Source organism: Diabrotica undecimpunctata, chromosome 4, assembly GCF_040954645.1.
Source record: "Diabrotica undecimpunctata isolate CICGRU chromosome 4, icDiaUnde3, whole genome shotgun sequence".
NCBI lineage: Eukaryota > Metazoa > Arthropoda > Insecta > Coleoptera > Chrysomelidae > Diabrotica > Diabrotica undecimpunctata.
The window spans coordinates 39186802-39204605 of NC_092806.1; the positions used below are offsets into that span (position 1 = coordinate 39186802).

General features: G+C 35.9%; 2 protein-coding genes across 7 annotated transcripts in view; one reads left to right on the forward strand and one right to left on the reverse strand.

Moving 5' to 3' along the window:
- LOC140439453 (signal-induced proliferation-associated 1-like protein 2) overlaps positions 1-17804 on the reverse strand; it is a 264982-nt gene that overhangs the window by 177840 nt on the left and 69338 nt on the right. The gene's annotated exons all lie outside the window — the stretch shown is intronic.
- Positions 1054-16566, forward strand: LOC140438621 (uncharacterized). The gene is made up of 4 exons (XM_072528281.1): positions 1054-1317; positions 11170-11589; positions 12265-13356; positions 14584-16566. The coding sequence occupies exons 1-4, from the start codon at positions 1054-1056 to the stop codon at positions 16564-16566; spliced, it is 3759 nt and encodes a 1252-aa protein (XP_072384382.1).

Genomic DNA, 17804 nt, shown 5'->3' on the forward strand with positions numbered 1-17804 from the left:
GATTACCTTCCAAAGGCTAGGAATAGAAATTCGCGAAGTAAACAACATAAAAACAGAAATTTCAAGTGAAGTAATCGGTCCTACACAAACACGACTTCTATTTTTTAGTAACGAATTGTTGAAGTCAGTTCTTAATTCAATAAAGTCAAGAGATTGAACTAAGTAGTGTTATTTAACGATCGCCCGATGTTATGTAACAATATATCTAAAATCATAAAATCATCCAGATTGACGTCCGTAATTTATCTTATTATTCATCCATCCGAGGCACCCAACCATTCATCCATCTATATAGGCAATTTACGTAAGGGGAAACCATTTTTTAAATTTGATGCTTATGTATTATTTTGTCCAATGTAGATATCAATAGTTACGACATTACAAAACTGTAAATATTTATACTACGAGTGTAAATAAATGTTTCGAATTTATGAGTCCGCACATGGTATAAATTAAATGTAAAGTAGCTTTTATTGGTTTATTGGGAGTATTGGGACATTGGAAACGTGCTACAACAGCGGACCGGTTCATAAGCTCAGTCAAGAGTAAAAAAACTTTACACTAATTTATATAATATAATATAGATTATGTGAACATTAAAATATTGACAAACAAAGCTTTCTAACGGGAAAATACTTTATCTTTGTAACACAACTAATTTGCTCAGAATTGTAGTTTATATCATTTGCTTTAATTTAATTATCTTATTTCCATATAGTTTCTTACGTAGTGTGGAATTACTTTCCCTTGACAATTATACATACTTACCTTTTTTTCTACTTGATTTCATTGTTTTATCTCTCAATTCTCTGTTTACGTTTGTTATTGTTACCTGTTGGTAAAAAAATGAAAATTGTTTGAGTACATTCATTATAAAGACCAAAATCTCCGAAGAGACTGTTCTTTAATCTCGGTTGTTGGTGTTCCTTTTCGTCATTCGCCCACAATGACGTAAATATTGACTTGTCGACATTACGGCTGAAGAGATTGCAATAGCAACTACCTAATTAAAACTAGGGAAGCAGCGACACTCAACACAGATATGGAGTTGCTATGATCCTCAGTAAAAAAGTAGCGAGATCAGTAACAGGCTTCGTTCCGATGTCCGAAAGAATTATAATGCTGCAGATATTGACAACCCATGGAAAAATGAACTTAATTCAGATTTATGCGCCAACTGCTGACAAAAATGAAGAAGAAATAGAAAACTTTTATAGCGAACTTCAAAAAACATTACATTTCACAGCATCTAGAGATATAACAGTGATCATGGGTGATTGCAATGCAAAAATTGGCGAAGGAAAGTGCTACCTTAATGTAGGACCATATGGGCTTGGTGAACGAAACAACAGGGGAGATCGCCTAATAGAATTTTGCCAGGAGTATAATGTTATAGCCGCAAATACATTTTTTAAATTACCCAAGCGACGTCTTTATACATGGAAATCGCCAGCTGACAAAGACAACAAAATCGTCAGAAATCAAACTGACTACATCCTAATAAAACACAGATATCGAAACTCAATTCAGGCAGTAAAGGCATATCCAGGAGCAGACGTATCCTCTGATCACAGTCTTCTTATTGCTAGGTTTCAACTTCAACTAAAAAGACACAAAAAAGCCGCACCAACAATAAACTTAACATACAGAAACTAAAGCCAGAAGAAACAAAAGAAAATCTGAAACACGAAATCGACACAAATCTAGATAGAAACCCAAGAAATAATTGCAACGTAGAGCAGCAGTGGCAATTCTTCAAAACCTCTATATTGGGGCCAAGTAAGAAAGTACTTACAACAACCAAATGTAAGAAAAAAGGGTGGATGGGAGTGGAAAATTAGGGAGGCTAAAGAAACCTACTTCTCTGAAAAATGTAAAGAAATAGAAGAACTGCAAAACAGATATGACAACTTTAATCTACATAAAAAAGTCAAAGAACTAGCCGGAGTAGGAAGTAGAAGAACCTCGAATATATTGCTCGACAAAAATGGAAATATTATATTGGAGACAGAACAAAAACTACGACGATGGAAAGAGTACATCGAGGAATTATTTCATGACCAGAGAGAAGCTAGTACATCTGTAGATAGCCAAACGAGAGATGTAGGCCCAGAGATAACCAAATCAGATGTTAGTCAGGCATTAAACTCAATGAAAACCAATAAATCTGCTGGTCCAGATGAATTACCAAGCGAGCTATTAAAGTTGGTCAACGAGAAAAACCTAGACATAATAGTAGAACTGTTCAACGCTATCTATACTACGGGAATCATCCCTAGAGAAATGTTGACATCAGCATTTGTGTGTTTGCCAAAGAAAGTGAATGCCAAAAGAGTGCAGTGACCATCGAACCATAAGCTTAATGTCACATACCTTGAAAAGTCTGTTGAAAATTATCCACGCCAGAATTCACTCTAAACTGGGGCTGGATATTAGTGACACACAATATGGGTTCCGCAATGGTATGGATACCAGAGAGGCACTATTCTCCTTCAACGTGAAGACGCTGAGATGTTTGGATGTTAACCGTCCTCTTTACGTCTGTTTTATAGACTACAATAAAGCGTTTGATAAAGTAAAACATGACAGGCTCATGGAAATTCTAAAAAATAAAAACCTTAATGAAAGAGATTTAAGGCTAATAACAAACCTTTATTACAATCAGCGAGCAATACTACGAATTGAAAAAGAGACATCTGAAGAAATGGAAATAAAGAGAGGAGTCAGGCAAGGCTGCATACTATCACCTCTATTATTTAACGCTTATTCTGAAGAGGTAATTCGAGAAACTCTGGAAGATGAAACAGTCGGCATAAGAGTAAATGGAGTCTTAGTTAACAACATCAGATATGCATATGATACAATAATAATAGCCGATAGTTTATAAGACCTGGAAAGACTCATAAGTAAAATAGTAATGTGTAGTAGGGAGTACGGACTCTCGCTCAATATCAGACGAAGTTTATGAAAATTTGTAAAAACAACCATAATACTAACGAAATCTTGACAGTAGAAGGCCAGCAGATCGAAAGAGTAAAAAAGTACACTTACCTAGGAACACTTATAACAGAAAATAATGACTATACTGCAGAAATCAAAGTCAGAATCGAAAAAGCACGTTCTAATTTTATGAAAATGAAAAAGGTCCTATGTGGCAAAGATTTAACATTAGCTCTTAAAGTACGCCTAACAAAATGTTACGTATACAGTGTACTATACTATGAAGTGGAATCATGGACGTTAAATCTAGACACAATGAGACGACTTAACGCCTTTGAAATGTGGACCTATAGAAGAATTATAAGGGGTTTCCTGGGTATATAGAGTTACGAACAATGAAGTACTGAGAAGAATAGGTAAAGAGAAGGAAGTTGAACTTACAATTAAAGAAAGAAAGCTACAGTATTTCGGGCATGTGATGCGGGCGAGAAGTATGGCATCCTGCGACTCATAATGCAAGGAAAGATAGATGGCAGAAGAAGCATCGGAAGAAGACGAATTTCATGGCTCAAGAACCTGAGAGAATGGTTTGGATGCAGCTCAAAACAACTATTTAGAGCTACTGCCTCAAAAATTAAAATAGCTATGATGATTGCCAACCTCCGTAGCGAGATGGCACCTGAAGAAGAAATCACCATATCCTGGCGGTGTGCATCCGGAGGAGATTAAAATCATCTGACATAGGAGTGTTCCAATTGTTCACGTGCGGTGTACGAAATGATGCAAACCACTGCATCTTCGATTGCAACGTATTTATAAGTGAATGTTTTCAATGTTCTCAATGTTCTCAATTAACATCGAGGCTAGGAAGACCACTGCACAAACTATAATGGAAAAACTCTGTTAAGCAAAGCTGACTTAGATTTTGTAATCGAGCTGGCAATATAAAATAAGAGTCACGAAAAAGAAAAAGACGATGGAAAGAGCGACGTAATGAACTAGCTAGTCTATTAGACAAAAGCGGTCTAAGGTAGGAACATTTTGTATTACACTAGCGGCCCCTTTATAGCCACGCCACAACAAGGAATGGGCAGTACCTATACATCCAAATTATGCTTATATTTCGCACAAGGTTTATTCGTGATGACATGAATCCTATGGAGTACCTATAAGATAAGCTTAAACGCACAGTTCTAGCACGCAATCCAACACTAGCGCCAGTTATGTAAGCAGTGGGTTAGATGATGAGTGGGAAGCGATATGTAATAAAAAGCACAAGTGGAAATATACAATATTAATTTTGCAAGTCATTGTTTTTTTACATTTCTTATATTTATAGTAATTTCCAACCATAACATATTATCCCAGCATAAAGTAACTGGTTACACTTCAGCAATTTTATTTATTGACTGGTCGAGAGATGAAGCTTCACCAGTGACCAGATGAAGATAAGGTGCGATCAGAAATCCACCCCCATTAGGTTCAAGGAAAGTGACGCAGTCTGGCGCTACCAACCAACGAGAAGGGAAGGTATAAGTCCCAAGTTGCAGCAGGAAAGGTCTGAGTCCCAAGTTGCAGCAGGAAGGTCTGACTCCCAAGTTGCAGCAAGATACGTCTTAGTCCCAAGGAGCCTTAGTCCCCTGGGAGCGACCGTACCTGGTCACTAAGAAAATAAAAAGATCTTGTATCTTGTATATAGGGTGCAACTGACGCCACGGAGTAAGCCCAAGGTGGTCCACTAGGAGAGACTGTCTTTAGGAAGGACAGAATCCACCAAATTGGTCCATTTAGGTACTGTTGACGAACCTGGTAGGAACAGTTTGAAAAAAGGGACGATGTTCTGAGTCACAAACCCATGATTGCAACCCTGTGCGTTAGAGAAATTACGGAAGCTCTCCGGCTCTGAACTCCGATAAAAAGGTAGCCTTCGAAAATTTCGGATTTTTCTGAGGATTCTAGCGTCGTCCAGCTGTTTTCGAGAACATTTCGATTTCATTATATAAGCCCATATATTTTAGAATACTAACGGCGATTCTACGTACCAGTGCGAATTGTTTTCTAATCGATAATTATTATTTGTAATTAAGTGATTTTTTGAGCTAAATAAAGTTATTAAACTATGTTGCGCGAAATAATTTTAATTATGTTTTTTTTGTTACTGTCGCATTTCAATACAATTTGCCTCTGTTCACAGAATTTTATTTCCAATTTCAAGTATAAACTAAACAATACTTAAAAATTAGCAGTCTTACCGTTGAGTTTTTACGCTACAATAGACATTTTATAAGATCCATAAAAAGACACCAGAGTTTTCAAATGTTAAAAGTGTTTGAAGATATAGAATACAACAATAGAATCAATGAAATTTATAACAATATCTTTAGTTGTTACAAAAATAGTTGCCTTATTTACAAACCTCTCTAGAAACAAAAAACAAGCTTATTCAGCAGACATCAAACAGAAATCCCACGTGTTCGGCGGATCTACAACATATTTTACGAATATGATCAAGGTAATTTGTTACAGAAATATTAATAACTAATATTTATGATAAACAATGGGTAAGACGTAACCTTGGAAGTTAATTTAAGACTGCGTTAGGTCAATGTAAAATTATTCTGTATTCCAAAACATTTTATGCAGGAATTTAATTTTTTTAATTATATTAAATTATTTTTCATTACATTAGACGCGCCTGGTAGTTATTATGATAGTTAGATGTCTTCAGATAAACGACAATTTATGGCCTTCTTTACCGCCATGTCTTCAGATGTGATGTTACTACTGTATTCGATAAGTTATCTCAAAAGTGTTCAGGAATATGCAAATAGTAATGTTTAGTAACAGATGGTAAAATGTTCGGTATTTGATAGGATGTAGGAGATAATAACAGTGACACATAATCATGTAATAATTTGTCCAGGAATGCGATGAGGAAATCAATGTGATATCACCTTACTACTATATCAATATGCAGTCAGCTATTAGAACATGCGTATTGTACGAAGTCTATAAGTCTGGAGAAGCAGACAACACTAAGAAAGAAGTCTAAATATACCAATTCTGGCTATAAGTAAAATATTTTGGGCGGTATAGATGACCATGCGCAACCCAGTACATCCATCGGAGAAAAAAGCGAACTTATGAAAATAAAATATTGGAAGAACTTGAGGCATTAAAAAAGGAAAATGAAACAAAAAATTCTATAAAAATCTAAATAAAAGCAAGAAAAGAATTTAAACCAAGGATCGGACTATGTAAGGATAAGGCATATACTCAATACAAAAGAAGAAGTATTGAAAAGGTGCGTGGAACACTATAAAGAACTACTTACTATCGAAGTAGAAGATCCAAATCAACCACCCCCAGGAGCAAGCAACAATAAACCATTGGAGCCTCCATCAATTCAAGAAGTACGGGATGCAATAAAACACCTTAAAAATAATAAATTTCCAGGAAGTGATGGTATACCCCCGGAACTTATTAAATGTGGAGGTGCTACTCCGACTAATCATAGGTTTTAGACCTGGTCGATCAACAACCGACCAGATCTTTGTGCTAAGGCAAATACTGGAAAAAACCAATGAATTCAATATCGACACATACCATCTTTTCGTAGATTTTAAATCGGCCTATGATAGTGTCCTAAGAAATAAATTGTATGAAGCCATGGATGAATTCCACATCCCCGATAAATTGATAAGATTGGTTAAGGCTACAATGCGTAAAGTTGTTTGCAAAGTCGAAATACAGGGCGCACAACCACAGGCATTTGAAACGCATGTTGGGTTGCGACAGGGAGATGTGCTGGCGTGTCTCCTTTTCAACATAGCTCTGGAAAAGGCGGTCAGGGATGCCCAAATAGACAACAGAGGAAACATTTTTAATAAATCATCCCAAATTTTGGCATATGCAGATGATGTTGACCTAGTTGCCCGCACAACACGCAAGCTAGAAGAAATGTCAACCGCCTCAAAAAATATGGGCCTACAAGTAAATGAGCAGAAAACTAAGATAATGGCATCAACACCAAACAATAGAGCCAGAAACATCGGCCACCAATTCACGGTTGATAACTCTACCTTTGAAATGGTGGACAAATTCACATACTTAGGCTCCCTGATCACCAAGGAGAACGTCATGACGAAAGAAATCAAGCGAAAAATAATCCTAGCAAACAAATGCTATTTTGAACTGAGTAGACATATGAGAAGCAGAAACTTAAGCCAAAAAACAAAAATAACCATATACAAAACCCTTATACAACCAGTGTTCACATATGGGTCGAAGACATGGACCATTTCCAAGGCAGATGAAAACCTCCTGCTTATATTTGAACGAACGATCCTGAGAAGAATATTCGGTGGCATCTGTGAAAATAGTTTTTGGAGAGGGAGGTACAACTACGAGATATATCACATAGTTCACATATATAAACAATAAAAATTAAATAACTTATAAACTATTTGGTTGATCTAGCTGACATTTAGCACCCTACAATCACTCATTAATTGCCATAATTTTAAGTAGTTGTAATACATGAAGTTCATTCATAAAACAAATTTATTTACATTTATAAATTATTGCAAAAATTAGGGGTTTTTGCAATTATCTCGGTCAATTGTCTATTTATTTTAATTTAGAAACTCGCAATTTAAAGAACTTTTGAAGATCTACAACTTTTATTTGATTAGAAACGTATTATAGGTAAAAAATTATTTTATTTCGCTTTTTATGACTGTTTAAAAAAACAAAGCAAAATGAGCTGTGTAATATTTTTTTCAGCTGTTTTTTTTTTCTTTACTGGCCTAATATAAGAATGAATTCCATTGTCGATACGAACTTATTTTAAAACATGTATTGAAGTAAACATTGTCAATTTTAAAATTTAATGAATTAAATTTAATTGTTATTACTTTGTTTTGCACAAGTTTAACGAATATAACACACTAAACATTTTACTACGTTATGGTTGGATCAATCGACCTATTTTGATCTTTTTTATCCAGAAGGCGTATGGTTTATTAGTTACGGAATATAACGTATAAACGTAAAACACTTAATGGTCTTTCACCTTTGCTTAAAAATCGGGCTATATCGCTTAGGGATTGGTATTCAGATGGTATCAAAATTTCAAATTACACGAAAAAAAAAATAGTTTTCTGTTCCTCCACACTTCAACTCAAAAATCACGGCCCGCTACTGCTTTTAGATGTTTTGAAGATACAACTTATAGAAATAAAACCATTTAAAACGGAAATTTAGGACAGATATTGGTTTTAAAAAAAACACTTCCTTTGGAAATTTAGTAATATTACCGGTGTTATTTCTTATATGCCGATAGTAGGTATACTTATTGACCTTAATAATTTCATTCAATTGGATTTCATCACTCCTAAGGCTACGGTTTCTTTAAGACGATTGCTATTTTCTTCGTTTGATATGTAAGTAGTCGTCAAAGGAAATGATTACAATGCTTTTACCTTGACAAGAACTAGATAATTGAATTGTTAAATGAATGGAAGTAAGAGTTCGGTGGACGAATTTTTAAAATAAAGTGAAACATTACTTGTTAGTGAAGACAACGAACATTTAGAAATTGCTCTGATAAACGGCTAAGATTATAAAAAGTATTATTTGTTATTAATTATAAAATTCAAAACTTGACGAAGAAGTTGACAGAAATACAGTTGAACTAACGCGGATCGTATCCGCAATTACCCTTGCGAAGATAAACCAAAACAACAAAATAAAAAGTTCCTCAAGCTCCTAAAAAAATAAAGTAAGGTATCGTTGGGTCAGATGATACCCCAAGGTAAGGGGGGACAACTTTAAGAGAGATAGGAACAAGTTTAATAGAATTATGGAACTTTAACAAATGACTGAAAGGAATGGAGAATCAGTATATTATTACCTGTTTACAAAAACAAAGCAGACAAGTTAAGTTAAGTCTTAACTAACAAGAACTACGTGTTAAAAACCGAGCAGGGAGACATGTAGCTCCTCAAGTATTAAATTTTATCCAATGTCATCGACCTAGAGTCAACATATAATTTAATTTTGGAAAGATGTAAACCCATATATGGATGTCATAGCCATAAATTCATTGTTAGCTTCAAGTACATAAGGCACTGAAGATAATCTGAGTAGATCGAAAACGTTATGCTACTGTATAAATTTTGACGACACTTGTAAAAGTTTTAACTACATGTTTTTTATATACCTAAATACAATGGTGAAGTGTTTTAACTGCTGTATGTTTTTTTATCATTAAATATTCTTGAGCACCTAAATTGTTGTTGATATGCTCTCCAGTTGTAACGCTTTCTTTGGCTAAGGAGTCTACAACTTCATTGCCACGAAGTCCTATATGAGCTTTTACCCAAGTGAATTTTAATTTGTATTGACTTTTTTTAATTTAAGAATTCTTACTTTTAATTCTCTAATAAAAGGATTTGTATCAGTAGCCATGACATTATAATATAACCATTCATCATAAGAAAACCAAATTTATGACAATTAGTAAAAAACCAATACTAAACGCTCAACTTACAATCAACCAACAGAATATCGAAAGAGTCGAGCAATATACATATCTAGGCACCAATTTAAATAGCCAATGGGACCACTCAACAGAAATTAAACAGCGAATAATAAAAGCAAAAGCAGCATTCGTTAGAATGAGAACCATTTTCAACAGTCGAGACATATCATTAAAAACAAAATGCCGTCTATTGAACTGCTACATATTCACAGTTCTGCTCTACGGAATGGAAGCATGGACACTGACTGTTGCATCTATGAATCGGCTCGAAGCTTTCGAAATGTGGTGTTATAGGCGCATCTTACGTATATCCTGGGTTGACAGAGTTACTAATGTGGAGGTCCTGCGTAGAATGGGGAAAGAATGTGAAATTCTCATGACCGTCAAAACTAAAAAGTTGGAATATCTAGGACATGTAATGAGAAATCTAGAACGTTACGGCCTTCTCCAGCTGATTCTCCAAGGGAAAGTAAATGGTAAGAGAGGACCGGGAAGAAGACGCATTTTGTTGTAAAAACAACATTTTATATTAATTTCAGTTTATTTTTCGTTTCCACAAATGTTGAATTTTATCTTATGCGACAGACTGTACCTTTTGATTGCAGGGTGTTTGTGCCATAAAATTCTTAGAAGGGCCTCCTTGGGTAAAACTGACGCCGATCGGTAGACAAGATAAGGTTTGGTTCTAGTCGAAAAGAATTGCAGATGTGATTAGTGTCTCAATTCAACAGCCGAAGGTATCGGCTGTGTGCTGGTACTCGGTACGCTATAATCTCTGACTCTCAAAAGTGCGGTAAAATGTGCATTTGTTTTCGCTATGTTCGCGCGCCCTAAAACGCCGGTAGAATAATGAACAATGTGGTAAACCGAACTCTTTATTTAGTAATAGTGCTTTTGTAAATATTCTCGTTATTAAATGTGTAGTATCGATTAATTACGCTTATTTTTCTCTAAGTACAAACCCCTATAAAACCAAACACATACGGAATCAGCGCCGTGAAGTCTGCTTGCATATATCGAAGGAAACTCTTGTACAGTCCATGGTCCTAAAATATTTGGTACTGTACACTCACAGGGGAAAGTAATTTAATAAGCTTTCCCCCGAATAATTGGTGGAGATCAATCAAGGTTCCATCATTATTTTTGGTCCTAACTCGACGGATTTTGTGTTTGGTGTTCGCGTTGTCTGTACTTTACTCTTAGTTTTGCATATTTATATAAATGTGGTTAAAAGACTCTCGAAAAGACTAATGTGTCGCTATAAACTCTAAAACAAAAGGACAGAAGTGAAGTTTATCTGGTGTTTGTGCCTGTCGCTGTAAACTACTGGACAAATTGGGTGAGATTTTTCCATATTATAATTTCGCTTATGCACAAAGTGAACCGCTTTTCAAAAAGACTATCTCTTTAAAAAATTTATTTGTAGACATTTGTAGACATTTACCGCGTGTGCAAAAAATTTAATTGAAAAATAAACTCTCAGTGTAATTTAAGACATTTATCGCGTTTTAATAAACTATAAACTCTCTCGCCGTGTGCTACACATGATATTATATGATATAAACATTATTGACTCTATTCTCGTTGTGTGCTTTACAGGTTATTATAATATAAACATTATTGACTCTATTTTCGCCGTGTGATACAGATATTAGTATATAATATAAACATTAATTTCTCTACAGAATTCGGTGTTTGCACGGCCTTACGCAGTTGTTTTTGGAGTAGTACCTTTTGTTAAAATCGAGATGGAAGATCTCAAGAAGAAGAGGAAGCCACTGAAGGCCAAGATTACCAGAATAGCAAACTGGCTGCTAGAAAACGCAGATGCAGAAACTGACGGTCTCCAGTTTCAACTCAGACACACCGAATTGAAAACATGTTATCTGAAATATGAAGAGGTGATGGATCAGATTGAAGAAATTGATGAAACCGATACTGAAACAGAAGACAGGGTACTGATGGAGGAAAAATACTTTTCTACACTAGCTGGACTGCAGCATAAGATGGAAGCTTTAAAGTTACCCTCCCACTCGCTCAGCTCAAACTCTACTCCGCCAACTGTAGCCACTGCTAAGGTTAGGTTGCCGGAAATCACGATGCAGGTATTCTCAGGAAACTTCGCCGATTGGAACGCGTTTTATCAGCTATTTGAAACGCTAATAATCAACAATATGGAGCTGAACAATGTGCAAAAATTTATATATCTCAAATCTTTTTTAAAAAATGAACCTTTACATTTGATAGAAAATATAGAAGTTATAGAAGAAAATTTCCGGATCGCTTTGGACACGCTTAAGAATAGATACGAAAATAAATCGCGTGTGATTAGTTTACACATCCAAAAATTGTTAAAGGCTCCATCTTTAGCTAAAAGTAACGCAAAATCATTACGAGAATTTTTAACTCTTTGTAAACAAACTTTACTTGCTCTTAAAAATATGTCTGTACCTATCGAACATTGGGATTTACTATTGATCGAAGTATTTTTACAAAAATTAGATTTCGCTACGCATAGGTCATTTGAGTATGAAATAGGTTCAAAGGCTTTACCTACTCTCTCACAGTTTTTTAGTTTTCTTGAGAAAAAATGTGATATACAAGAAAAATTAAACGTTTCTGATAATGATAAAAAATTTAATAAACCTCAATTAAAAACATCTTTGTTTTCATCAGTTAATTTACAAACAAACTCGTTTTCGGATACTAATTGTATATTTTGTAAAAGTAATTTGCATAAAATTTATCAGTGTAATGATTTTAAATGTCTCTCTTTACAGGAAAGATTTAATTTTGTAAAAGGTAAGAAACTTTGTTGGAATTGTTTGGGTAATAAACATTTTTCTCAAGATTGCAACTCTTCACGCTCATGTAGTATATGTAAGAAAAGACATCACTCGCTCTTGCATAGTACCTCTGAAAATGTCTCTTCCTCTAGGAACACGAATAGACAATCTTTCTCTATTGATCGCAACGCTCAAGCTCCCAAACATTCTCAAGGCTCTTCCAGTCGTGTTGCTCATACATCTACTCCGCCTTCTTATAATGCTCATACCCAAAATGAAGCTTCTACCAGTTCGTTCAAACCTCCTTTAGAAGTACAAAACACTGCAGATTCTCATACAGCCACTTCTCTCTCTGCTTTATCAGTTAAAACTGATGTATTGTTGGCCACCGCTTTAGTGACAGTGTATTCTAAAGATGGCAGACCTATGCATGCCAGAGCGCTCCTAGATAATGGGAGTCAACATTCGTTCATTTCTCGTGATTTGGTTGAGAAGTTAAACCTCACCCCTTATTTTAAACAGTTACAGATATCAACCATATCCGAAAACACCTCACTGTCAAATCAAATGATTACCATAGAATTTTTTCCCTATAATGTGAAGGATAGAAGTTTCAAAACTTCTTTTGCTGTACTTGATAGTATAACCTGTAGGCTTCCTAAAGCTGCTCTAGATAGAAGCAAAATAAATGTTCCACCTAATCTCACTCTCGCAGATCCCTCGTACTCTGTTCCCGGTAAAATTGATTTGCTTCTAGCTGGTGACATCTATAGCGAATTATTGACTGATGGATTCATTCGTTTAGGAAAGAATCTTCCCATTCTTCAGAATACCCACTTAGGTTATGTTATTTTTGGTACTATTCCCCCTCATGTCTTTCATCGGAGTTCAAACTTGGCTATTTCTCAGTCAAATGTTTCTCTCTTTGTTCAGTCCGATTCCGAAGAGAATAATTTAGATAAATTGATTCAACAATTTTTCGAAATTGAAGAAGTTCCGCACGTTAGTAAATTAACCCCCGATGAGGAATTGGCTGAACAAATATTTAATAAAACCACTCGTATTTTACCTTCGGGTCGTTTTCAAGTAAATCTACCACTTGTCTGCGAAAATGCGCATAAAAAATTAGGTGAATCTTTTAAAGTAGCTTTAAAGAGATTTATGAATTTAGAAAATAGGCTCCTAAAAAATGAAAATACATACGCTCAATATAAGTCTTTCATTAGTGAATATCTTTTTCTCGAACATGCTAGAATAGTCCCTCTCTCTCTTACTAATGAAAATTTAGAAAATAAATATTTTCTCCCGCATCACTGTGTAGTAAAGGAAGAATCCTTAACAACAAAACTTAGGGTTGTTTTCGATGGTTCGATGAAAAGCTCTAGTAGTTACTCGTTAAATGATATCCTACTCAAAGGTCCTACTCTTCAACCGGAACTTTTTGACATTTTGCTACGCTTTCGATTATATTCCTTTGTTTTCACAACTGATATACAAAAGATGTACAGACAGGTTAAAATCAATCCTGATCAAACCTTTCTGTTAAACATACTTTGACGTGACTCCCCGGAAAAAGATATTGAGTGCCTGGAACTGCAAACAGTTACATATGGAACTAAAAGCGCCAGTTTTCAGAGTACTCGCTGTTTAATGGAACTGGCAAATACTCATCAAAGTGAATATCCCCTGGCCAGTGACGCTCTTCAAAATAATTGTTATATTGATGATATTCTCTACGGTGCTAATGATGAGCAAACTCTCCTCAAAGCTCACAAGGAAATAACTAGTTTACTTGGAACAGCATGTATTTCTCTACATAAATGGTGTTCTAACTCGGACTCGTTTCTAAAAAATATTTCTTCTCTCTCTTCAAACTCTTCTTATGTCATAGCTCCAGATAATTGCTCTAATAAAGTTTTAGGTTTATGCTGGAATCCTGTTCTTGACACGTTTTCAATCTCTCTTCCAGATTTCACCCTAAAGAACTCATATACTAAGAGAGAAGTACTGTCAATGATTGCCCAAATATTTGATCCTCAAGGTCTTATTAATCCCGTTACAGTGGTCGCTAAGCTTATAATGCAAAAGATTTGGATTTCCAAAATCAGTTGGAACGATACCATTGACGCAGATACGTTACATGAATGGCTAAGTTTTATTAGCAGTCTCTCTCATTTTAAGGACTTAAGTATACCTAGATGTCTCTTTTTAAGTCAATAAATCACTGGTGTTGAGATTCACTCATTCTCAGATGCAAGTTTAAAGGCTTATGGAGCTTGTATCTACTTACGTGTGACCTATAAATCAGAACAGGTGTCTTGTTCCCTTCTAGCATCTAAGAGTCGCGTTGCTCCGTTAAAACCCTTGACCCTTCCAAGATTGGAACTCATGGGTGCTCTATTGTGTAGTAAACTCACAGCAAAGATTGCTAATATTGTTAAAGAAAAGTTATCTCAATTAGACTCTATAAATATGTGGTCGGATTCAGAAATTGTTCTCGCTTGGCTTCGTTCACATCCTTCTCGTTGGACCCAATTTGTAGCAAATAGGGTTGCACAAATTTTAGATAATTCTCCTAATGCTCACTGGAGGCACGTACGATCCAAAGAGAATCCTGCCGACATACTCTCCCGAGGAATGCTACCCTCTGAAATAATAAATTCTTCCTTATGGTTTCATGGTCCTCCATTTTTAAATCAACTTCGGTTGGATTTATTGAAATACAACCCAAAGGGTTATACCTCCAAGTTGCCTGAAGAAAGGAAAATCATTCTCCACGCTCGAAATGATCAAATAGATTTCTTCACCTCACTTTCTGATAGGTTCTCCAATTTTTCAAAGTTTGTAAGAACTTTAGCCTTTATGTTTAGATTTGCAAATAATGCTAAACCGCTTTCTCGCAAGTTAACTGATACCCTTGAAGTCAGTGAACTTCAAAACGCTGAACTTAAGATTATTAAGATGCTTCAGTATTCCAACTTCTCGAGTGAGATTTCTGAGCTTAAGAAAGGTAAAACTCTATCTAATAAGTGTCTTTTACCCCTAAATCCCTTTTTGGATGAGAATGAAATGCTCCGGGTGGGAGGTCGCCTCAGAAACTCAGACGTTACCTTTGATCAAAGATACCCTCTTCTCCTCCCCTCAAAAAATCGTGTAGTTCGTCTCATCCTCCACAGAGAACATGTCAGACTCTGTCACTCAGGTCCTCAAAATACTTTGTCACAAATTCGTCTCAAATATTGGCCTTTAAATGGACTACGAGAAGTCAAGAAGGTCACTCACCAATGTATGGTTTGTTTCAAGTTTCGTGCCAAGCCCGCTACCCAGATCATGGCAGATCTACCAAAAGAACGTTTAAACTCCTCTCGAGTGTTCGCTCACGTCGGATTAGATTTTGGCGGCCCGTTTCAGATAAAGGTTTCCAACCTTCGTAAGGCTCCTTTATTAAAATCGTATATTGCTCTTTTCGTTTGCTTGTCGACTCGAGCTGTTCATATTGAAGTCGTTTCCGGCCTCTCTACGGAGACGTTTCTTCTCGCTCTAAAACGCTTTATTAGCCGTAGAGGCCTCCCTCAAACAATATTCAGTGACAACGCCACGAACTTTCTTGGTGCTCGCAACCAGCTGTTTGAACTCTATAAGTTTTTCAAGGAAAAGGAAAGCTCTCGTTCTATTAAAGAATTTTTGGCCTCATCTCATATTCGCTGGAAAACTATAGTTCCTCGAGCCCCTCACCATGGTGGTATTTGGGAAAGTGCTATAAAGAGCGCTAAGCATCATATGCGTAGGCTCCTGGGCAATGTTAAGCTTACGTTCGAAGAATTCACTACAGTTCTCGGTCAAATTGAAGCTGTGCTCAACTCCCGGCCTCTTTGCTCCCTTTCAAATGACCCCTCCGATTTTACGTATCTTACTCCTGGACACTTCTTGATTGGACAATCTCTTACGTCCTTTCCTGAAAAAGATGTGATCCACATTCCTGAAAACAGATTGAATTTATGGCAACATTTGTCCAAACTCCAACAAGTGTTTTGGAAAAAATGGTCTATCGACTATTTGAATAGACTTCAAAATCGCCCTAAATGGTTTCTCCCTCATAAAAACCTAGAACCTAACGATCTCGTGTTGCTGATTGAAGATAACACTCCTCCTCTTCATTGGGTACTAGCAAGAGTGATTGAGGTCTTTCCCGGAAAAGATGGGAGAGTAAGAATTGCCTCGGTGAAAACTAAAGATGGAGTCTTCAAGCGCTCTATTACAAAATTGTGTCCTCTACCCAATGACGATTTAATTTAAGTTAGTATAAGATGATAATTGTAATGTATTTTTTCTTCCGCATGCTCTCTTGGCATAATATGATCTGTTTATTTGTGTTAAAGCCAGCGCTTCAACGGGGGCGAGTATGTTGTAAAAACAACATTTTATATTAATTTCAGTTTATTTTTCGTTTCCACAAATGTTGAATTTTATCTTATGCGACAGACTGTACCTTTTGATTGCAGGGTGTTTGTGCCATAAAATTCTTAGAAGGGCCTCCTTGGGTAAAACTGACGCCGATCGGTAGACAAGATAAGGTTTGGTTCTAGTCGAAAAGAATTGCAGATGTGATTAGTGTCTCAATTCAACAGCCGAAGGTATCGGCTGTGTGCTGGTACTCGGTACGCTATAATCTCTGACTCTCAAAAGTGCGGTAAAATGTGCATTTGTTTTCGCTATGTTCGCGCGCCCTAAAACGCCGGTAGAATACTGAACAATGTGGTAAACCGAACTCTTTATTTAGTAATAGTGCTTTTGTAAATATTCTCGTTATTAAATGTGTAGTATCGATTAATTACGCTTATTTTTCTCTAAGTACAAACCCCTATAAAACCAAACACATACGGAATCAGCGCCGTGAAGTCTGCTTGCATATATCGAAGGAAACTCTTGTACAGTCCATGGTCCTAAAATATTTGGTACTGTACACTCACAGGGGAAAGTAATTTAATAAGCTTTCCCCCGAATAATTGGTGGAGATCAATCAAGGTTCCATCACATTTCCTGGCTTCAAAATTTACGAAAGTGGTATAACACGACTACCACTGAACTGTTCCGCGCTGCAATAAATAAAGTAAAGATAGCCATGATGATCGCCAACATCCGGAACGGATAGGCACTTTAAGAAGAAGAAGCCATGACATTAATTGGGTTAGCGATGCATTGGATAAGGAGTCACTTAAAAAATGTATTTTTTTAACTTGTTTTTTTCGACATAATCGCAGGCTTTAATAATACCAATTGCTTCTGCAGAAAAAAATGGAAGTATTATTGTTTAGTTTGAATTTTTGTTCAATGTTTGTTGATGGTATATAGAATCCACATCCCGTACCATTATTTTGTTTTGATGCATCGGTATATATTTCCAGAAGATCTGACAGATTTGATATGCAAGCGCTTAATATATCCATATTTCTTGCAATTAAAATAAAACGTCCACGATCTCTTTCAGTTTGCTAGTCCAAACATTTTATCGTTAGGCCATAGTAAGCGGAACT